The 24,282-nt window shown below is 45.3% G+C and overlaps 1 protein-coding gene across 1 annotated transcript in view; it reads right to left on the minus strand.

Annotated features, from left to right (window-relative positions):
- The window catches only part of LOC140391630 (protein diaphanous homolog 3-like), an 837,607-nt gene that overhangs the window by 670,262 nt on the left and 143,063 nt on the right, over positions 1 to 24,282 (minus strand). Inside the window, exon 5 of the mRNA XM_072476316.1 lies at positions 12,917 to 13,053. Within this exon, the coding sequence (XP_072332417.1) occupies positions 12,917 to 13,053 (137 nt within the window). The remainder of the gene's footprint in view (positions 1 to 12,916; positions 13,054 to 24,282) is intronic.

Consider the following 24,282-nt stretch of genomic DNA (forward strand, 5'->3'; position numbering starts at 1 on the left):
ACTGAGGGGTGATAGATATAGGACAGAGGTCAGAGGTAGGTTCTTTACGCAAAGAGTAGTGAGGCCGTGGAATGCCCTACCTGCTACAGTAGTGAACTCGCCAACATTGAGGGCATTTAAAAGTTTATTGGATAAACATATGGATGATAATGGCATAGTGTAGGTTAGATGGCTTTTGTTTCGGTGCAACATCGTGGGCCGAAGGGCCTGTACTGCGCCGTATTGTTCTATGTTCTATGTTCTATACCCAGATTTAGTCTTGTGCTTAAAACTCCCAGTTCAGCTTTTATACAAACATTCTCTGATTGCATTTCTGCTCTGGGTGCTGCAGAACATTTTCCTTGTTGTTCACTACCGGCTGCTGGTACAGTTATAGAAACATGTCTGTGTCCTCGAAGAGTAAACCATTTGGGGCTTCTGTCTCAGCCTTACCAACAAGATAGATTCCTGGGATTTGCAGAAAGTTCTGTGCCTTTCTGGCATCTTCTCAGCGTTTTGTTTAGGGACCGTCTTTTGCCTTTGCTGGAGGCTTTCTATACCTCTTTATAATCTACATAGTCTTCAACTTGAAGTTTAAAACATTCATCAAAGGTATTTATTATTTCAAAGCTGGTTGAGGATTTATCAATATGCTGAATTAGGATTACTCCATCAGCAATTCACCAAGTGTAAACAGGCATTAATCTGGACTTCTTTGGAATGTGTGCTTAGACATGATGTACTCGGTTTTTTTTTAGTTCTAAGATTCTTAATCTTGGGTCTGGTTGTTTTAATTTTCGATCAATGGCCATTTTTTCTCATAGGTAAATTCATCTAAATTATTTTTTCTATTCAAGATGCCTCCACAGTTGCCATTTTCCCCCTCTTTTATGATCCTCCCACGTTTGTTAGGTTGGCTGACCATCGTTACACTACGGGGCTGGGTTTTTTTTCCAACTCTGCACAGCACAAAAAAGTATTTGCTTGCAATTTGCTCCTCAGGCCTTGATATAATTTTTCTTTTTTTTTTAAAAAAACTTTGCCTACCACTTTTTAAAAATATATTTTCTTCAAATTTGCTCAGCCTTTTGTGAGCTTGACCGATTCCTTGACTCTGCCTTCTTCAATTAGGTCTGCCAATGGAGTGTCACATGACCCCCAGTGTCCTCCAGCCTCCCCATCTGAATGGAGCTTTATATTCAAATAATCCCCAACTGTGTCTTGAGTTTAAGCTACTTGTCTCAGTCAGGCTTCTGTTGCTTTAGTTTTGATGCTTTACGCATCTGGGTTCCTTCTTCAGCTTCTCTGGTGTTTTGTGATCCAGGCTGAACTGCCACCAGGCTATACAGATCCATTTGATGACTCAGAGGTCTGGAGGTTTATATGATTAAAAATAAACCACTAACCCATAACTATGTATAATTTTAATAAGCACAAAATCAGGCCCCTGTACTTGATTATACATCAAATGCCCAGTAATGCATGTGTTGATCAGGAACTTGGTAATCACGATCATCAAATTTTAATATAACTTGCCATATTCGGGCGGGTCGACCCTGTCAGATGGGTATCAGAGGTTCACTGGCATTAGTTTAAAAAAAGAAAGGAATTTCTCATGGTATCCTGCCCAACATCTATCTCTAAAATAACATGACCAAAAATGGATTATCTGATCATTTACCTCATGGTTGCTTGTGGGACGTGTTGTTAGCAAATTGACCGCTGCGTCTCACTGATTAAAAGAGAAACTGTACTTCAAATGTAACTCATCAGCTGCAAAGTGCTTTGAGTATCCTCAAAACAATAAAATGTGCTATATAAATGTCTGTTCTTTCTTTCTTAAAAGGGCTGTTGATCTGACACTTCAGATCAGATTTTTCCCCCCAATGGAGATGCAAATCGGAATTGTGAAACTCGTAACTTAGCTCGTTTTCCCACTGGAAAAACAATTTTTCCCTGCCTTCCCTGCTGCACACCATTTTTTCCACACGTCAGGAAAGCCTTGTGTGCAAAATGCATGTGCACCCGTTGCAAGGTCAGGTCCCCATTGTGAGGACCACAAGAAAATTGCATTTCCTCCCGCACACAAATGCCCTCTGAAATGGAGGGCAGTTTGGAACGGGCAATAAATGCTGGCCCAGCCAGCGACGCTCATGTCCCAATGGGAAAAAACACAATTCCCGTGTGCTTACGGGAGTTTTGGAAGCCCTAACAAAAAGTGCACTTCGCAGAGAGTTTGCAACCATTGCTGAGGAGTCAGGAACATTCTGAAAGGAAAGTGTTAAATGTTTTGACACCTTTATTTGTCACCAACAGATGTTATATTGTAATGTAGATATGTTTTGAATGCAGTGATTCATCATTGGGATCTATCCTGTAAAGGTAAGCTGATCATTACATTGACCACCATTGTGTAATTACTGACATGCATTTCAGTACTTTTCCAATTGTCAAGAGAGCTGTAGTGCATTCAAAAATGTAAAAGAATAGTGATGACCAGCCACTGCGGTCATATATTTTGCTGTGATGTAATTAAATGACCACTTTGGCTGTTAAAAAAAATGCTGCTTTTGAAAATTGAAAAAAATCTCCACAGCTGTTTCTTATCCTTGATTGACAGACACTGCTTTGAAGTGGAAAAGGGACCCCATTCTGTTCTCTTAATCGTGACTTAAAAGGATTACAGTTTTTGTTGCACTGGAATAGGTAGTTTTTTTTCTCTCGTATCAATGATAATGGGCTTTAATTCAGGGTTCGATTAGATTGTAAGAGGTTTATTTTGTTCCACTAATATAAAATAATTCCCAATTCTATTGCATGGCTGAGGATCACATATAATGCATATCGCGTGAGTGGCTACGAAGAATACATTGGTGCATGGAGTGGCAGGGGTGAAGGGGCATGGCATGGGTCATCTGAGAGGGCATGAGGCGAGTGGAGGTTGGGGTAGGGATGCCATGGGGGAACTCAAGGGGCATGGGTAGCACAGCAGTGGGCGTAAGAGGGGGTGGGGGGAGATTTCAGGAGGCTCCTGTGTTGGAGAATCAAGTGGGCATTCACACCGGCACATCTTCAAGCCCAGACTCCTCACAAACATCCATCGCGGCTTGCAAAAAGCACTGTAATTCCCATCCAGTGATTTTTTTTTCCTTCTTTCATGGGATTTTTTAAAAAATTAATTGATCCAGCAGAGGGCAGTAGAGCGGACCTGCTGATTGGCTGTTGCGGGGGCAATTTGCATACGTCTGTTGTGCTCACCCTAACTTGAAGGTGGTTTGTGGAGGAGCTGTTGTCAAGTGACACTTAAACCCGAAACACTTCTTCAGTGTTCCCCTCCCTACCCCCTCCTCTAACCAAAAAAAACAACTGCTGTAAAGATCAAGAGGAAGGCTCGAGGGCAGGTAGAAGTAGAAAGAAGTGGAACCGTGAAGTCATAGCCTGCAGGTAAGGGATTGGCTGGTGACTGGTAAGTAGTTGTTCTTTTATTTTCCCTCGGGTGTTATCGTGCGGGGCGCAGAGGTTGCTGAATGAGTGCTTGCTGAAAAGGGGAGTGAATAACAGGTAAGCTCTTTCTTTCTTTTTTTAATTAGAGGGGATGGCTGGGAAGGTAGTGCAATGTTCCTCCTGCAGAATGTTTGAGGCGAGGGAGGCCGTCACTGTCCCTGCTGATTTCATCTGCGGGAGGTGCACCCATCTCCAGCTCCTCAGAAACCGTGTTAGGGAACTGGAGCTGGAGCAACTTTGGATCATTCAGGAGGCAGAGGTGGTCATAGAAGCTTCAGGGATGTAGTTACTCCGAAGAATATAGATAGATGGGTGACGGTGAGAGGGGCTGGGAGGAAGCAGTCAGTACAGGGATCCCCTGTGGTCGTTCCCCTTAGTAACAAGTATACCGCTTTGGTTAATTTTGGGGGGGGGGGGGAAAGAGAGAGAGAGACTTACCAGGGGTAAGCCATGGGGTACAGGTCTCTGGCACAGAGTCTGTCCCTGTTGCTCAGAAGGGAAGGGGGGAGAGGAGTAGAGCATTAGTCATTGGAGACTCCATAGTTAGGGGGATAGATAGGAGATTCTGTGGGAACGAGAGAGACTCGCGATTGGTGTGTTGCCTCCCAGGTGCCAGGGTGCGTGATGTCTCGGGTCGTGTTTTCAGGATCCTTAAGGGGGAGGGGGAGCAGCCCCAAGTCGTGGTCCACATAGGTACCAACGACATATGTAGGAAAACGGATAGGGATGTAAGGAAGGGAGTTATGGTGGAAACTTAGATCTAGGACAAAGTTATTATCTCTGGGTTGTTACCCGTGCCACGTGAAAGCGAGACGAGGAATAGGGAGAGAGAGAAGTGGAACACATGGCTACAGGGATGGTGCAGGAGGGAGGGTTTCAGATTTCTGGATAATTGGGGCTCATTCTGGGGTCGGTGGGACCTCTACAAACGGGATGGTCTACACCTGGACCAGAGGGGTACCAATATCTTGGGGGAGAAATTTGCTAATGCTCTTCGGGAGGGTTTAAACTAGTTCAGCAGGGGCTTGGGAACCTGAATTGTAGCTCCAGTATATAGGAGGTTGAGAGTAGTGAGGTCATGAGTAAGGTTTCAAAGTTGCAGGAGTGGACCAGCAGGCAGGAAGGTGGTTTAAAGTGTGTCTTCTTCAATGCCAGGAGCATCCGGAATAAGGTGGGTGAACCTGCGGCATGGGTTGGTACCTGCGACTTTGATGTTGTGGATTTCGGAGACATGGATAGAGCAGGGACAGGAATGGTTGTTGCAGGTGCCGGGGTTTAGATATTTCAGTAAGCTCAGGGAAGGTGGTAAAAGAGGGGGAGGGGTCGCATTGTTAGTCAAGGACAGTATTACGGTGGCAGAAAGGACGTTTGATGAGGACTCGTCTACTGAGGTAGTATGGGCTGAGGTTAGAAACAGGAAAGGAGAGGACATCCTGTTAGGTGTTTTCTATAGGCCTCCGAAAAGTTCCAGAGATGTAGAGGAAAGGATTGCAAAGATGTTTCTGGATAGGAGCGAAAGCAACAGGATAGTTGTTATGGGGCACTTTAACTTTCCAAATGTTGACTGGAAACACTATAGTTCAAGATTGGTCTGTTTTTGTCCAGTGTGTGCAGGAGGGTTTCCTGACACAGTATGTAGATAGGCCAACGAGAGGCGAGGCCATATTGGATTTGGTACTGGGTAATGAACCAGGACAGGTGTTAGATTTGGAGGTAGGTGAGCACTTTGGTGATAGTGACCACAATTTGATTACGTTTACTTTAGTGATGGAAAGGGATAGGTATATACCGCAGGGCAAGAGTTATATCTGGGGGAAAGGCAATTATGATGCGATGAGGCAAGACTTCGGATGCATCGGATGGAGAGGAAAACTGCAGCGGATGGGCACAATGGGAATGTGCAGCTTGTTCAAGGATCAGCTACTGCGTGTTCTTGATAAGTATGTACCTGTCAGGCAGGGAGGAAGTGGTTGAGCAAGGGAACCGTGGTTTACTAAAGCAGTTGAAATACTTGCCTCCTTCTTCCTCTTGACTTATGTAAAGATGAGACATGAAGGTTCAGTTAGGGCACTCGAGAGTTACAAGTTAGCTAGGAAGGACCTAAAGAGAGAGCTAAGAAGAGCCAGGATGGGACATGAGAAGTCTTTGGCAGGTAGGATCAAGGATAACCCTAAAGCTTTCTATAGATACGTCAGGAATAAACAAATGACTAGGGTAAGAGTAGGGCCAGTCAAGGACAGTAGTGGGAAGTTGTGCTTGGGGTCCGAGGAGATAGGAGAGGTGCTAAATGAATATTTTGTCGTCAGTATTCACACAGAAAAAAGACAAAGTTGTCGAGGGGAATACTGAGATTCAGGCTACTAGACTAGAAGGGCTTAAGGTTCATAAGGAGGAGGTGTTAGCAATTCTGGAAAGTGTGAAAATAGATAAGTCCCCTGGGCCTTATGGGATTTATCCTAGGATTCTCTGGGAAGCTAGGGAGGAGATTACTGAGCCTTTGGCTTTGATCTTTAAGTCATCTTTGTCCACAGGAATAGTGCCAGAAGACTAGAGGATAGCAAATGTTGTCCCCTTGTTCAAGAAGGGGAGGAGAGACAACCCAGGTAACAAGAGACCAGTGAGCCTTACTTCTGTTGTGGGCAAAATCTTGGAAAGGCTTATAAGAGATAGGATGTATAATCATCTGAAAAGGAATAATTTGATTAGAGATAGTCAACACGGTTTTGTGAAGGGTAGGTCGTGCCTCACAAACCTTATTGAGTTCTTTGAGAAGGTGACCAAACAGGTGGATGAGGGTAAAGCAGTTGATGTGGTGTATATGGATTTCAGTAAAGCGTTTGATAAGGTTCCCCACGGTAGGCTACTACAGAAAATACGGAGGCATGGGATTCAGGGTGATTTAGCAGTTTGGATCAGAAATTGGCTAGCTGGAAGAAGACAAAGGGTGGTGGTTGATGGGAAATGTTCAGACTGGAGTCCAGTTACTAGTGGTGTACCACAAGGATCTGTTTTGGGGCCACTGCTGTTTGTCATTTTTATAAATGACCTGGAGGAGGGCGTAGAAGGATGGGTGAGTAAATTTGCAGATGACACTAAAGTCGGTGGAGTTTTGGACAGTGCGGAAGGATGTTACAAGTTACAGAGGGGCATAGATACGTTGCAGCGCTGGGCTGAGAGGTGGCAAATGGAGTTTAATGCAGAAAAGTGAGAGGTGATTCATTTTGGAAGGAATAACAGGAAGACAGAGTACTGTACAGGAATAGTGCCAGAAGACTGGAGGATAGCAAATGTTGTCCCCTTGTTCAAGAAGGGGAGGAGAGACAACCCAGGTAACAAGAGACCAGTGAGCCTTACTTCTGTTGTGGGCAAAATCTTGGAAAGGCTTATAAGAGATAGGATGTATAATCATCTGAAAAGGAATAATTTGATTAGAGATAGTCAACACGGTTTTGTGACGGGTAGGTCGTGCCTCACAAACCTTATTGAGTTCTTTGAGAAGGTGACCAAACAGGTGGATGAGGGTAAAGCAGTTGATGTGGTGTATATGGATTTCAGTAAAGCGTTTGATAAGGTTCCCCACGGTAGGCTACTACAGAAAATACGGAGGCATGGGATTCAGGGTGATTTAGCAGTTTGGATCAGAAATTGGCTAGCTGGAAGAAGACAAAGGGTGGTGGTTGATGGGAAATGTTCAGACTGGAGTCCAGTTACTAGTGGTGTACCACAAGGATCTGTTTTGGGGCCACTGCTGTTTGTCATTTTTATAAATGACCTGGAGGAGGGCGTAGAAGGATGGGTGAGTAAATTTGCAGATGACACTAAAGTCGGTGGAGTTTTGGACAGTGCGGAAGGATGTTACAAGTTACAGAGGGGCATAGATACGTTGCAGCGCTGGGCTGAGAGGTGGCAAATGGAGTTTAATGCAGAAAAGTGAGAGGTGATTCATTTTGGAAGGAATAACAGGAAGACAGAGTACTGTGCTAATGGTAAGATTCTTGGCAGTGTGGATGAACAGAGAGATCTCGGTGTCCATGTACATAGATCCCTGAAAGTTGCCACCCAGGTTGAGAGGGTTGTTAAGAAGGCGTACGGTGTGTTAGCTTTTATTGGTAGAGGGATTGAGTTTCGGAGCCATGAGGTCATGTTGCAGCTGTACAAAACTCTGGTGCGGCCGCATTTGGAGTATTGCGTGCAATTCTGGTCGCCGCATTATAGGAAGGATGTGGAAGCATTGGAAAGGGTGCAGAGGAGATTTACCAGAATGTTGCCTGGTATGGAGGGAAGATCTTATGAGGAAAGGCTGAGGGACTTGAGGCTGTTTTCATTAGAGAGAAGAAGGTTAAGAGGTGACTTAATTGAGGCATACAAGATGATCAGAGGATTGGATAGGGTGGACAGTGAGAGCCTTCTTCCTCGGATGGTGATGCCTAGTACGAGGGGACATAGCTTTAAATTGAGGAGAGATAGATATAAGACAGATGTCAGAGGCAGGTTCTTTACTCAGAGAGTAGTAAGGGTGTGGAATGCCCTGCCTACAACAGTAGTGGATTCGCCAACACTAAGGGCATTCAAATGGTCATTGGATAGACATGTGGACGATAAGGGAATAGTGTAGATGGGCTTTAGAGTGGTTTCACAGGTCGGCGCAACATCAAGGGCCGATGGGCCTGTACTGCGCTGTAATGTTCTATGTTCTATTTACGGGATGTGCGCGTCGCTGGTTAGGCCAGCATTTATTGCCAATCCCTAGGTGCCCTTCAGAAGGTGGTGATATACCTTCTTGAACTGCTGCAGTCCTTCAGGTGTAGATACACCCACTGTGTTGTTAGGGAGGAAGTTCCAAGATTTTGTCCCAGCGACAGCGAAGAAACGGCGATATATTTCCAAGGGATGTAGGCCTCAAACCAGATTTGTCCATCACTAATGGTCCTTAAACTGTGTGGCTGACTGGGCCATTTCAGAGGGCAGTTAACCAAATTTATGGATCTTGAGTCACATGTAGACCAAACCAGGTAAGGATAGCAGATTTCCTTCACAAAAGCGTATTACTGAACAAGATGGAATTTTCTGATCATCAATGATAGTTGCCATGGTCACCATTACTGAGACCAGCTTTATACCCCAGATTTATTAATTGAAGTTCCACCAGCTGTCACGGTGGGATTTGAACCCATGTTCTCAAAGCATTAGTCTAGGTCTCTTAATTATCAGTCCAGTGACATAACGGTTATGTTATCATCTCTCCTTGTGAAAAGGCAAAATTCCCAGGCAAAGTCTCATATGGGTTGGGTGTGCATTTCAGAAGATGCAGAAGTGCAAAGGTCAGGTTTTCCTGAGCAGACTGGAAAACGTAGGAACTTCCTTTGAAACAAAAAGCTTTTAAAATTCCTGAAGAATGAAATACATAAGTCTGATGTATTTTTTAAAACTGGAAGTCAAGAACAGTAAGTTGTAAACTGTTGAATTAACTAGTTGAATCTCTTTTTTACAAGAACGAGGACAATGCCAGTGTTTAAGGTTAGAGTCAATTATTTTCATAGGCAAATGCTTTAGTGAAACACACTTATTCAAAGTTACATATAATACAGGGAATGAAGAGCACTCATATCATTTTAATGCAAATGTTCAAGCTTACAATAGACCCATTATGTTCCATTTAAAATGGTGCAGCTGATCTTTAACATGGTTTGATTTACTCAAAATTAATCCAACACTAGCAGTTTGCGCAATTTGCTTTAATTCATTGCTCGCTAATTCTCTCCAGTGTTTATCCTCAGGGTTGACACTTAAAGCACTGGGAGGAAATGAGATACATTTAGAGTGTGAAGAACAATTATGTTTCAACAGTCGAGCAAGAGTTGCCTAGCACACTATCATGAACCATAAAATTCTTCTCCGAATAAATTTGGTATGTAGCAATATCAGGTTATTACCGAAATAAAAACAAAATGCTGGAAAACCTCAGCAGGTCTGACAGCATCTGTGGAGAGAGACACCAAGTTTCTCCAGACCATAATGACTCTTCTTCGGAACTGGTTACATTTTATTTCAAATTTCGAGCATTTCCTGTATTTTGCTTTTATTTCAGGTTATCACTGTCTCCTTCCCTTTTTGTCACAACATAAACACTATAAAAGGTTTCATTTAGAAATAATTTTTCATCATCGTTCATACCTATTTCTCAACTAAGCATGAAATTCACGGTGGGGATAATATGTCTTACTCATTGATAAAGTATGAGTAATGATATAAGAAACAAAATACATAATGGATTGCTAGAAAGTACTAAAGCTTAGATCAATTTTCAAATTGGCTGTACAGACAACTCATTCAACGCAAATCCATTTGACTATGCTGGAAAATCAGGTCACTTTACAGTTATATAAATAGATACTTTCCGAAAACAAATATGGTTTGGGTTTAATGAGCCAAAAAAATGCAAAAATGTTCTGTCATAACAAGAAATATCTTTGCATGTAGATCATATTTTCCCTGGAATACTTTTAACATGGTTTTCCTCTCAATGATGCAGGACAGGTTATATCAAGATAATCTATGTTCAATTGTGGTCTCCTGCAACGCTTGCATACTGCATTTCCAAACACCTTATTTGAACACATGAATTCCCATTTTTAGGTTGGTTTGATCATGTCAACACTTCCGAATCTACCAATTAGGAATTTATTAATAATAGTCTATCTGCATGCTGATTTCGTCATTGCCAGAATTTGAAATGGAAATCTGGTGGATTCTATAATAGCCAGGTTATGTACCAGAGGTTAAACCTATTCCCAATATTTCTAGAAAAATATCACGTGGGGTGGGAATAAAGTCTTGAGAAACAAACAACAGAGGTGGATGCCATAAACACTTCTGAATAAGAGTTCGCTAGTTACTTGTGTTGTGATCCCAAGCTGATGTTACTACTGGACAAGCCAGATCCCAGGATGGAACCGGACTTGATAGAACCCAACTTTCACATTTGATTCAGATACGTGGAGGATAATTTCTGAACAGTCACGGGACTGCCGATAAAGTTTTAACAAAAGAATCAAACATTTATAAAACAAAAAAATAACAATAATACAGTACTTCTACACCTCAGCTATGCCTTCATAGAGATACAAAATAAAAGCAAATTACTGCGGATGCTGGAATCTGAAATCAAAGAGAAAATGCTGGAAAATCTCAGCAGGTCTGGCAGCGTCTGTAGGGAGGTAAAAGAGCTAACGTTTCGAGTCCATGTGACCCTTTGTTTGATTTTAGTTACTCTGCTGTTTGGACTTTCACACCTTTTATTCTCTCTGGGGACTGCGATTAGCACTCTGTTCCCTTGGTTTCTGTAGCTATGACTCATTTTTCAATCTCTCACTCTACAGTATAAATATCTCCCAATTTCTCTGCCTTTTAACTTTGACAAAGGGTCATCTGGACTCGAAACGCTCGCTCTTTTCTGTCCCTACACATGCTGCCAGACCTGCTGAGATTTTCCAGCATTTTCTCTTTGGTCTTTATAGATATATACAGGTTATAAGGATCATACAAGTTACAAGATCGATCTTAAACTCTTACGTTCCCAATAAGTACACAGTGCACCAAAACCAAAAGGCAAACTGTGATCCAATACCCAACTCTGAAATCAAGTGACAGATGCCTCCCAAAATGACTTCCATGGATTTCTCATCAATTCCCCCTTAGATGCTTGACACACTGAGCCAACTTGGTCTCACTGGAAGTCTGTCTTCCACACGAGAGTTTCAATCTCTACCCTCAACAAACATGCCCTGGAATCTTCTCCCAAGCAACACTTTCTCTCACATGCCTTCATAAAGCATCCACCTCCAGGATTTAAATGTCTCCTTCCGATGTAACACTCCCTTGGAACACCATGTGGAGTCCAGCTTCCTTTCCAAGCAACCTCTCAGACATCCAGCCATGTCAACGGAACACCTTTGCATCGCAGGCCTTATTAAGATGTCACCTGGGCAGCACTGTGGCGCAGGGGTTAGCCCTGCTGCCTCACATTGCCGAGGTCCCAGGTTCGATCCCGGCTCTCGGTCACTGTGTGGAGTTTGTACATTTTCCCCGTATTTGCGTGGGTTTCGCCCCCACGACCCAAAGATGTGCAGGATCGGTGGATTGGCCACGCTAAATTGCCCCTTAATTGGAAAAAATTAATTGGGTACTCTAAATTTTTTAAAATGTCACCAATCTTTGCATTGCCTCAGATCTCTGGCTTCTCGCAAGCCGACGTTCCCAAGTCGGTACCTTACAGCCCGGCCTTTGACTTGGATCCTCGCCCTCTGCTCCTCAATCTCGACTTCATTGAACAAGATTTTCTTTCCAGTTTCCTGTTTTTTGTTCCTTCGACCGGCTATTCTTGGAACCTGCTTCAGTCCCTCTCCCTGGTTTCTGGGACTTGGTTTAGTTTCTGGGATTTGTTTTCTGTACCTCTGTATTGCCCTGCCTGTACTGGCAGTGCCTGGGGGATGTTCCTTGCCTCTGGGTTACCTGGTTCCAAAATTGACTCAACTGCTCTTACTGTTTTAGAATGGGTTCCTGGTCAGTAAGCAACAGCCTAGTTATTTTATACCATGTATTTGTTTTAGGGGTCGTTAGACCTCATTACAATGCAAGCCTCTAAACAGACCCACAGACTTACAGGCAACTTTTTTAAAAATGCAGCCAAAACCCAGGATCTTAACCCTTTTTTAACATGCAATTACAGAAACAAAAATTAAGCTTAAATTTAAAGCCATACCTTATTCCTAACATGCAAATACAAATATAAATTACTTTAAACTATTTCAATTTACAGGATTACAGATCAACAGTCATCCAACAACAAAATCTGTAACAACAGAAGTCTACAGGAAAACAGCAAAGGAGAATATTTCAGGGCAACCCTTCAGGACTAGAGACCAAGGGCTGAAAAGCAGGACGAGGCTCCTTTACAGTTTTAGCTAGATCATACATGATGGGTCGAATGGTCTCCCTCTTTTCTATGTCTCTAAATGATCACAAGACTAAATTAATTGATGTAAAGACAGGCCACATTATTTTGGAATTCTATATTACAAAACAATAAAACCAGCATGAATGAATAGCTGTCAGAATTACAAGCTACATAAAATCAAATGCATCTTTCTCTGACTACACGAGTAGTCATTTGAACATTGAATAGTATGTTAGTTTTCTAAAGAACTTTAGTTTTCTAATATGAACAATTTATAATGGCCAGGAAAAATGCTCATAAATTATTCTGACTTGCTATTGTGTAGCAAATAAATATTTATGGAGCCGTGATTAATGTCAGTTTTACTCAAACAAGAAATGTATTATAAAATTAAACAAATTGTAAGGCTGCAGGTTCAGGGCATCTGTAAAGTTTATTCTGAGTGCCTGATTCACACACTTGTAATGTCTCCATTACCTGATAGGATTGCTGCTCAAAGATACCCGGAGGGATTCCAGAGAACTGAGAAGTCTTTCATCTGCAACACCTGATTTAAGCTCTTGGATGAATTCGTGGGGTAAGATAGCAGTGAATTGTCTGTTCTTCAAACTGCCCTGAAAAATAACAGATATTACACTGAAACATTTTGTTTGATTAGGTTAGAGATATAAGAGTGGCTACCCATCTTCTGTACTCAAAGAAAAAACACAGTGCATAAACTGTTAGATGATGTCATAAAGGGAGGCAGTGGCACAATGATATTGTCACTGGACTAGTCATCCAGAGATCCAGGATAATGCTCTGGGGACTTGGGTTCAAATCCCATCACAGCAGATGGTGGAATTTCAATTCAATAAAAATAAACGATGATCACATAACAATTGTCAATTGTTGTTAAAAATTCATCTGGTTCACTAATGAAGGAAATCTACCAAAGAACTTACTTGGTCTGGACTACAGCAATGTGGGTGACCCTATGAAATGGCTGCTTGGTTCAAGGGCAATTAGGGATGGACAGAAAATGCTAGCATTACCCTTTAAATAATTTTTTTAATGATCTATATTCCGTGAATTAACTCTGCTGCATTCTGCTACGAGTTTTGTATTTTTAATTCTAGACCAAGCTCGTCTAACCTCTGGGTCACAATTCAGACGGCCAAGCCTCTGTGTCCAGCCTGGGGACCCAATGTTCAAACTACAACTGAGTTCAATGAAAGACCTACAAAATCCACTCCTCCATTCACAGGCCATTTCTCTCTCCTCCCCCCGCCCAACATTTGCTTCGGATAGGCTCACCCCAGTGAGCTTATTGGGAGAGAAACAGCCCCCGACTGAAGGAGCAGGAGGCAGTCTGATGAAGAGTGGTTTCTCTTTTGTCTTCACCATGTGCAATCTCTCTGCCTTTGGCCTTGGTCTTTCTCTTGCCTTCCCATTCACTCCAACCCATTAACGGAGCACAGCAGTCAAGATGGTGGAGAGAGCCAAGTAAACCATAAGGGACAGCAGAGTCACGGCAGCGGTACCAATCTGGTCCCCTGCCTGCTCGGGAAGCTGGAGTCTCCAACAGGACAGAATGATGAACTGTATCTTTTCATAGTATGTTCAAATGTCCTAGTCATGGGCCGGAGATGGGGTCTGTGCCTGGGAATGCACCTGTCCATGACATTATAGCTAGGAGTGACCACAGAGCAGTCCTTGTGAAGGTGAAGTCCTACCCTCACACTGAGCATATCTTCTATTGAGCTGTGTGGCACGACAAAGGTGGTAACCTGGATTGACTCCAAACAGATCTAGCAGCTCAATGAGGCCCTGTGCGCCATTAGCAACAGCAGAACACTATGCAACATTACATCAAGTCACGGTCAACACTGCTTCAACGAAGAGTACAGGACATGCCAGGAGCAGCACCAGCTATAACTAAAAATTAAGTTTCACTCTAGTGAAGCTGCAGCACAAGGTTAACATGGATGCCAAATCCATGCAGAAACGTGTGATACAACAAAGCGATTCCACAAACAACTGACCAGGTCAAAGCTCTACAATCCTGTCACACACAGTCGGGAATGGCTGTGTACAATTAAACAACTAAGTGGAGGAGGAGGGTCCACAAATATCTCCAGCCTCAAAAATGCGCATGGCTAGCACATTAGTGCAAAAGACAAGGCTGAAGAATTTGCAGTTACCGCAATTAGTGCCAAGTGGATAATACATCTCAACCTCTTCCCAAGCTCCACAACATCACAGATGCCAGACTTCAGGCAATTCGATGTATTCCACATGACATCAAGAAACAGCTGAACACGGTATACTGCTAAGGCGACAGACCCTGACAATATCCTGGCAACAGTACTAAAGACAAGTGCTCTAGAATTAATTGTGCAATAAACAAGCAGTTCCTGTACAGCACCAATTCCGGCATGCACCAAATAATGTAGAAAACGCCCCAGGTATGTCCTGTTTATAAAAATCAGAACAACACCTCCGGGGACTGGGATGTGCTGAGCAAACGCAGGAAAGTTGGCTCTCCTCCGGGAACTCAGAATATTGGCACTTTTAGCCCAAAAATAGGCCACTAAATCTTTTGAAACATCTCCCACCCCCCTCCAAAGCCACCACAACTGCCGAGAAATGCCCAGGAATAACACTAGGGCCCGAAAAGATGGTAGAATCAGCAAAAGCCAAGAGAGTAAAAACGGGGTATTACCGAGCACGCGGGACAAGTCGGAGCTGGCCATACACAAGCAGGCTGGGTAGACGGGCTTACGCCAGCCTACCCACCGATAAGCGAGTGGATGGACCTCCCAACTCAGGAATTACTAAAACACGGACGCCATCAAGCACAAAATTATGGCAACAATGAAGGTGCCGGTCGCGGACGCACTGGCCACCTTCAATGTTGCGCTAGAGGACACAAATTACACAACAAAAATAGAAGGTAACTATGGGGCTATAAAAGTGAGGAACCCTATCAGCAGAGATAAAGTATTGGAGAAACGCAAGGGATAAAAACCGACAAAACCCCAGGGTCTGATGGGCTACATCAAAGGGTTCTAAAAGAAATAGCTCCAGAGATAGTGAATGCACTGGTTAAGATTTTCCATTCATCTCTGCACTCAAAAGTGTTTTGACTCAAACTCAGACAATATTCCTACTGCATTTGATGAATATGCATTGTCTGGCCTTGAAAGACAATGGTAGACAAATCCACAGTGCTACCCAAACAGCCCAAAATTCATTTGACATAAAATGCATACCTGCATTTCAAATATGCAGGTAAATTGGAATGGTGATCACGGTGAACAGGTTATATCTTAAGCATTAAGTTTTGTCAACAACTGATGATAGTATAAAGATATCTGCATAATTGCCCAAGGGTGCAGAGATGTAAAGATACAGAAATTACTTGCAATTGCTACTGACCTTAAAATATTTATTCCTTCAGGTACTGAACTGCATTGTTGAAACTGTTGTTGCTCATGTTAATAAAATTAAGCAGAATGGGACATCACATTAATTCGTGAATGTGCCATATTCAAAGTGCAGAGGCTGCTATAAATGGGACATAAGGAACATGAATGGCATCTCGGTAACAAACAGCTTCCTTCTTTGTTAATCAATCATCTGTCACATCAGACTTTTCATAGACGACTGCTCGGAGAAGTCAAGACTAACACTAAATTGGTTTTCTTAATAACGTAACCAAAAGCCACTCAGAATTTCAAATGTTGAGGTTTTCATAAATTACATGCAGTAACTTTCTGTCTACACAATCAGTCGACCCCAAAGAGAAGTTTTAATTATTTGCCTTTAAATGGGAATGTTTGAATCACAATATCAGATTTCAGAATTTAACTACATTCAAGGAATATTTATTTACTGGTAGATATATCATTTGCATATAATACAGTTTTCAGTCAGCCTTTCTCTTAAAATAAAAACTTGATTGGATAGAAATGATTTTATGGACTGAATACACGACTCACTACTCTGCAAGGATTCAAATTCTTAAAATATTACAATGACTTGCAGAATTTGTACAAGACAGCAACCTCGACTCAACAAGACACAACAATTAACACACGAGAAGCTAAAATTCATAGGACTACAGAATGTGATTGAGGATAGGAATCTGGAGAGGGAGACTTGGAATGACAAAGTTACAAGAGAGAGAGACTCTGTACCTGCTGACTATGTAAACAAGGGTGGCATACAGACAAGAAATAGAAAGAAACTATGGAACCAATGACAGACAAGTCAGACCTTTGGATAGGAGATCATTCACTTCTCAAGCCTGTCCCACCATTTAATCAGGTCAAGACTAATGTGTATCCTAGTTCCATTAAGCCACCTCAGTTCCATATCCCTTAAAGTCCTTGAACAAGTAAAATTCTATCAACTTCTAATTCAAACGTTTTAATTGAGTTACTGTTTTTTTTAAAAAGGAGAGTCCAGAGGTAAAGGTGAGAATGTGGGAGAGAAACCATTGGCAGGTGTTTAAATACAGTTATGGTGACTTCCGGGTGCGGCGATGACCAGCTAAGTCGCACGTTTCGGCAGCTCCCGGTGGAACGGACTTTTGGGCTCTTGATAGGAGCCCCAACGGCAATTTGAACGGCTAAAAACACTGCGGTAATCCAGAAGGGAATCCCCCCTGGACACGGATGGAAAAAAAGAGAGGAAGGTGGCCGGATTGCAGTGGATCCTCTAGAGCAGCGGCCAGGAAGGCAGGCACAAAGCAAGATGGTGTCGGAAGGAGGCAGTTTAATATGGGGCCCTGACCAATAAGAGTTCCTGCGGCGTTGTGTGGAAGAACTCAAAAAGGAGATGAAGAAGGAGCTGTTGGCCCCGATATTACAAGCGATTGAGGGGCTAAAGGAGGAGCAAAAGACCCAGGAACAGGAGCTTCGGGTCGAGAAGGCAAAGGCTGCTGAGAATGAGGACGACATACAGGGCCTGGTGGTGAAAACGGAGATGCACGAGGCACAACACAAAAGGTGTGTGGAAAGGCTGGAGGTGCTGGAGAATAATGCGAGGAGGAAGAATTTAAGGATTCTTGGTCTTCCCGAAGGTGTAGAAGGGGCGGACGTCGGGGCATATGTGAGCACGATGCTGCACTCGTTAATGGGATCAGAGGCCCCAACGGGTCCGCTGGAGGTGGAGGGAGCCTATCGAGTTATGGCGCGAAGACCGAGGGCTGGAGAAATTCCTCGAGCCATAGTGGTGAGATTTCTCCGATATAAGGACAGAGAGATGGTCCTCAGATAGGCAAAGAAAACTCGGAGCAGTAGGTGGGAGAACGCGGTGATCCGCGTATATCAAGATTGGAGTGCGGAGGTGGCGAGAAGGAGGGCAAGCTTTAATCGGGCCAAGGCGGTGCTGCACAAACGGAAGATTAAATTTGGAATGCTGCAACCGGCAAGACTGTGGGTCACACATCAAGGGAAACACCACTACTTCGAAACGGCAGATGAGGCGTGGACATTTATTGTCGAGGAGAAACTGGAGTGAGCGGGCCATAAAAAGAACGTTTGGGACAAAGTGGGGGGGTGAATATGTGGGATGAAGGGGGGGAAAAGAGGGAAGAGATGACTTCCCAAGTTGTTAATCCTGCGACCCTGTAACTTTTCTCTCTTCCCCATGTCGTGGGGGAGGGAGGATGAGGAGCTGAGGGCGCCGGCCATTGGGGGCGGGGCCAAAAGGGAAGCGCGGGCTTTGTTCCCGCGCTATGGTAATCACGGCGGGAACAGGGAAGCAGGAAGGAGGGGGCCCTGCACAGTGTGAGCCGAGGTCACGGGGGGAAGCAGAGGTCGGCCAGAGTTTGCTGACTTCTGGGAGCACCATGGGGGGTGCAATTACGCTAGTTTGGGAACTAGCGGGGGGGGGGGGGGGTGGTTAACTGGGTTGCTGCTGCTGGGGAGAAGGGGGAGCTGGTATGGGGCGCGGGGGTGGTCGGGGCGGGAGGGCGCCGCTTGGGGGAGATACGGCTCCGTGGGAACCGGGTGTGGAGCTGGATTGGAAAAGGAGATGGCTAGTCATCAAGGGGGGGGGGGGGGGGTAAAGAGCCCCCCAACCCGGTTGATCACGTGGAATGTGAGAGGGCTGAATGGGCCGATTAAGAGGGCACGGGTACTCGCACACCTAAAGAAACTTAAGGCAGATGTGGTTATGCTTCAGGAGACGCATCTGAAGCTGATAGACCAGGTCAGACTACGCAAAGGATGGGTGGGGCGGGTGTTTCATTCGGGGCTAGACGCAAAAAACAGGGGGGTGGCCATACTAGTGGGGAAGCGGGTAATGTTTGAGGCAAAGACTATAGTGGCGGATAGTGGGGGTAGATACGTGATGGTGAGTGGTAAATTGCAAGGGGAGGCAGTGGTATTAGTGAACGTGTATGCCCCGAACTGGGATGATGCCAGTTTTATGAGGCGTATGTTAGGACGAATCCCGGACCTAGAAGTGGGGAAGTTGATAATGGGTGGAGATTTTAACACGGTGCTGGACCCAGGGCTGGACAGATCGAGGTCCAGGACCGGAAGGAGGCCGGCTGCAGCTAGGGTGCTTAAGGACTTTATGGAGCAGATGGGAGGAGTAGACCCCTGGAGATTTAGTAGACCTAGGAGTAAGGAGTTTTCGTTTTTCTCCTATGTCCACAAAGTTTATTCACGGATAGACTTTTTTGTTCTGGGAAGGGCACTGATCCCAAAGGTGACGGGGACGGAGTACACGGCTATCGCCATTTCGGATCATGCTCCACATTGGGTGGACCTGGAGATAGAGGAAGAAAAAGAACAGCGTCCACCCTGGAGAATGGACATGGGATTATTGGCAGATGAGGGGGTGTGCTTAAGGGTGAGGGGGTGTATTGAAAGGTACTTGCAACTCAATGATAATGGGGAGGTACAGGTGGGAATGGTCTGGGAGGCACTGAAGGCAGTGGTTAGAGGGGAGCTGATATCTATTAGGGCACATAAAGGAAAGCAGGAGGGTAGGGAAAGGGAGCGGTTGTTGAAAGAACTTCTGAGGGTGGACAGACAATATGCGGAGGCACTGGACAGGGAAAGGCAAAGGCTACATGTAGAATTTGACTTGTTGACTACGGGTAATGCAGAGGCACAATGGAGGAAGGCACAGGGTGTACAGTACGAATATGGCGAGAAGGCGAGCAGGTTGCTGGCCCACCAACTGAGGAAAAGGGGAGCAGCGAGGGAGATAGGGGGGGGTGAGAAATGAGGAGGGAGAGATGGAGTGGGGAGCGGAGAGAGTGAATGGAGTGTTCAAGACATTTTACGAAAGATTATATGAAGCTCAGCCCCCGGATGGGAAGGAGAGAATGATGTGCTTTCTGGATCAGCTGGAATTTCCCACGGTGGAGGAGCAGGAGAGGGTGGGACTGGGAGCACAGATTGAGACGGAGGAAGTGGTGAAAGGGATTGGGAGTATGCAGGCGGGGAAGGCCCCGGGACCAGACGGATTCCCAGTTGAATTCTATAGGAAATATATGGACTTGCTGGCCCCGCTACTGATGAGAACCTTTAATGAGGCGAGGGAAAGGGGGCAGTTGCCCCCGACTATGTCAGAGGCAACGATATCGCTCCTCCTAAAGAAAGAAAAAGACCCGCTGCAATGCGGGTCCTACAGGCCCATTTTCCTCCTGAATGTGGACGCTAAGATTCTGGCCAATGTAATGGCAATGAGGATAGAGGATTGTGTCTCAGGGGTGGTTCATGAGGACCAAACTGGGTTTGTGAAGGGGAGACAGCTGAATACAAATATACGGAGGCTGCTAGGGGTAATGATGATGCCCCCACCAGAGGGGGAAGCGGAGATAGTGGTGGCGATGGATGCCGAGAAAGCATTTGAGAGTGGAGTGGGATTATTTGTGGGAGGTGCTGAGGAGATTTGGTTTTGGGGATGGGTATATCAGGTGGGTACAGTTGCTGTATAGTGCCCCGATGGCGAGCGTGGTCACGAATGGACGGGGGTCTGACTATTTTCGGCTCCAGAGAGGGACGAGGCAGGGATGTCCTCTGTCCCAGTTATTGTTTGCACTGGCGATTGAACCCCTGGCCATAGCATTGAGGGGTTCCAGGAAGTGGAGGGGAGTACTCGGGGGGGGGGGGAGAAGAACACCGGGTATCTCTGTATGCGGATGATTTGTTGCTATATGTGGCGGACCCGGCGGAGGGGATGCCAGAGATAATGCGGATACTTGGGGAGTTTGGGGATTTTTCAGGGTACAAACTGAACATGGGGAAAAGGGAGTTGTTTGTGGTGCATCCAGGGGAGCAAAGCAGAGAGATAGAGGATTTACCGTTGAGGAAGGTAACAAGGGACTTCCGGTACTTGGAGATCCAGATAGCCAAGAATTGGGGTACATTACACAGGCTTAACTCAACGCGGTTGGTGGAACGGATGGAGGAGGACTTTAAGAGATGGGACACGGTGTCCCTGTCATTGGCAGGTGCAGGCGGTTAAAATGGTGGTCCTCCCGAGATTCCTTTTTGTGTTACAGTGCCTCCCGGTGGTGATCACGAAGGCTTTTTTCAAAAGAATCGAGAAGAGTATTATGAGTTTTGTGTGGGCTGGGAAGACCCCGAGAGTGAGGAGGGGATTCTTGCAGCGTAGTCGGGACAGGGGGGGGCTGGCACTACCGAGCCTAAGTGAGTACTACTGGGCCGCCAATGTTTCAATGGTGTGTAAATGGATGGGAGAAGGGGAGGAAGCAGCGTGGAAGAGATTGGAGAGGGCGTCCTGTAGGGGGACTAGCCTACAAGCAATGGTGATGGCGCCGTTGCCGTTCTCACCAAAGAAATACACCACAAGCCCGGTGGTGGGGGCTACATTGAAAATTTGGGGGCAGTGGAGACGGCATGGGGGAGGGACAGGAGCTTCGGTGCGGTCCCCGATAAGAAACAATCGTAGGTGCGTTCCGGGGAGAATGGATGGGGGATTTGGAGCATGGCAAAGAGCTGGGGTAGTACAACTGAGAGATCTGTTTGTAGATGGGACGTTTGAGAGTCTGGGAGCGCTGACGGAAAAATATGGGTTGCCCCAAGGGAATGCATTTCGGTACATGCAATTGAGGGCTTTCGCGAGGCAACAGGTGAGGGAATTCCCGCAGCTCCCGACGCAGGAGGTGCAGGATAGAGTGATCTCAGAGACATGGGTGGGGGATGGTAAGGTGTCGGACATATATAGGGAAATGAGGGATGAGGGGGAGATCATGGTGGATGAGCTGAAAGGGAAGTGGGAAGGGGAGCTGGGGGAGGAGATTGAGGAGGGGCTGTGGGCTGATGCCCTACGTATGGTAAACTCATCGTCCTGGTGTGCCAGGCTATGCCTGATACAATTTAAGGTGTTACATAGGGCGCATATGACTGGAGCACGGCGCAGTAAATTTTTTGGGGTAGAGGATAGGTGTGCGAGATGCTCGAGAGGCCCAGCGAATCACACCCACATGTTCTGGTCATGCCCGGCACTACAGGGGTTCTGGGTGGGGGTGGCAAAGGTGCTTTCGAAGGTGGTGGGGGTCCGGGTCGAACCAAGGTGGGGGTTGGCTATATTCGGGGTTGCAGAAGAGCCGGGAGTGCAGGAGGCGAGAGAGGCTGATGTTTTGGCCTTTGCGTCCCGAGTAGCCCGGCGCAGGATATTGTTAATGTGGAAGGAAGCCAAACCCCCGGGTGTGGAGACCTGGATAAACGACATGGCAGGGTTTATAATGTTAGAACGGATCAAGTTCGTATTAAGGGGTTCGGCTCAAGGGTTCACTCGGCGGTGGCAACCGTTCGTCGACTACCTCACAGAAAGATAGAGGGAATGGAAAAGAAGAAAACAACAGCAGCAACCCAGGGGGGCGGGGGGGAGGAATCGAACGGACTTTCAGAGATGTTATTGTATATGTATAATATGTATAGGTAGTTGTTATAGGTAATTGTATATTGGATTGTTGGATTGTATTTATTTTGGACAAGGCAGTTGCCATTCAGTTGTTTTTGTTTATATATTATTTATTTATTTGTTTAAAACTGGCCACTTATTTATATTGCGTTATTGTTGTGTAAAAGAAACACTACGTACTGTTATGTTTGGCCAAAAATCTTGAATAAAATATTTTTTTTAAAAAATAAATAAATACAGTTATGGTTTAAACCATGTAAAAACGGTGGCATGGAAGCATCGAATGGAGAACTGGCTATGGAGAAGGATAGAGATCAAGGAGGACATGGGATAATCATGGCATGAAGCTTGCAGTCACAGAGAACGTAACTCATGGCTAAGTGATATTATTGGGACAAAAGCCAACTGGAGAGATTAAAATAGAGATTTGAATGACAGATAGGTACAGAACTGGAATACAATGACATGTTCAGCAGCTCTAAAGAAAGGAAGGATTAGAGATGGGTAATAATTAAAATGGATGGATAGGTCAATTTTAGGAGGGAGAGAAATGGCACTGACTTTTATGGGAAAGGGAAAGGTTTGAGGGAAGGAGTCATTAACAAGGTAAGTGAATAACATGGATTCTACCATCGCTCCAATGGATGAATGTTCAGCAAAGAGACCAACCATTATCCATCTCATTTGATGTTGCCTCACATGCGGTGTTAAATAAAATCTTGATTTATAGCTGTGTGGGCATATGGGGCAGCACAGTAGCACAAGTGGATAGCACTGTGGCTTTACAGCGCCAGGGTCGATTCCCCGCTGGGTACCTGTCTGTGCAGAGTCTGCACGTTCTCCGTGCCCGCGTGGGTTTCCTCCGGGTGCTCCGGTTTCCTCCCACAGTCCAAAGATGTGCAGGTTAGGTGGATTGGCCATGATAAATTGCCCTTAGTGACCAAAAAGGTTAGGAGGGGTTATTGGGTTACGAGGATAGGGTGGAAGTGAGGGCTTAAGTGGGTCGGTGCAGACTCGATTTTCCAGGTTAGGTGGATTGGCCATGATAAATTGCCCTTAGTGTCCAAAATTGCCCTTAGTGTTGGGTGGGGTTGCTGGGTTATGGGGATAGGGTGGAGGTGTTGACCTTGGGTAGGGTGCTCTTTCCAAGAGCCGGTGCGGACTCGATGGGCCGAATGGCCTCCTTCTGCACTGTAAATTCTATGATAATCTATGATAATCTATGATGGGCCAAATTGCCTCCTTCTGCAGTGTATGTTCTATGTAGCCACTGTTGGAGGTGTGGGTGAAGGTACTGGTTTTGCAGAATGCTTGCTTGTCTTGTTGCGATGTGACTCTCTTCTCCTCAATTGTTGAGATTGATCGCTGACAGAAGCCCGTCCAATTGCATCTGCCTATGGTTATTTTTTTCCTCCATATAGTGAGGTCCAAATTACAGGCTCTGAGAATGGCGCTCAGAAAAATTTAGGACAACTATTGTGTAGGTTCCTGTGCTCAGCTGGCTGTAGAACAGTCATTTTTGAACTCAGGGTCGCGACCAACGGGTGTCAGGAGGGTCACGGAGCGATGGGTTATTGGGTTCCCAAGCGCAGGACGAGGTGCCCAACGGCCCCATCCAGCTTTTTAAAATCCCAGCCGCGATAGGCTTTCAAGAATGCCAGCCGTCCCACTCATGCGGCACCCCTCCGCCGGATCTAGCAGTGCACAGGTCCACAGCCCAACGGGGCAGACCACCTCCTCCCAATGGACCCAGGATCAGTTTTTTTTTTATAAATCAACCGACCCAGGATCAGTTTAAAAAAAAATAAAAAAAAAAAATCAATGGAGTCCTCCCACCAGAAACAGCGGCAGAAAGCAGGTCACGCGCCTCATAAACTGACGTCACGTACTCTGGGTGTGAAATCACACTTCCTCCACTTGTTAGCTGCCAGCAAGCAGGCAACAAG

Source organism: Scyliorhinus torazame, chromosome 15 (genome assembly GCF_047496885.1).
Source record: "Scyliorhinus torazame isolate Kashiwa2021f chromosome 15, sScyTor2.1, whole genome shotgun sequence".
Lineage (NCBI taxonomy): Eukaryota > Metazoa > Chordata > Chondrichthyes > Carcharhiniformes > Scyliorhinidae > Scyliorhinus > Scyliorhinus torazame.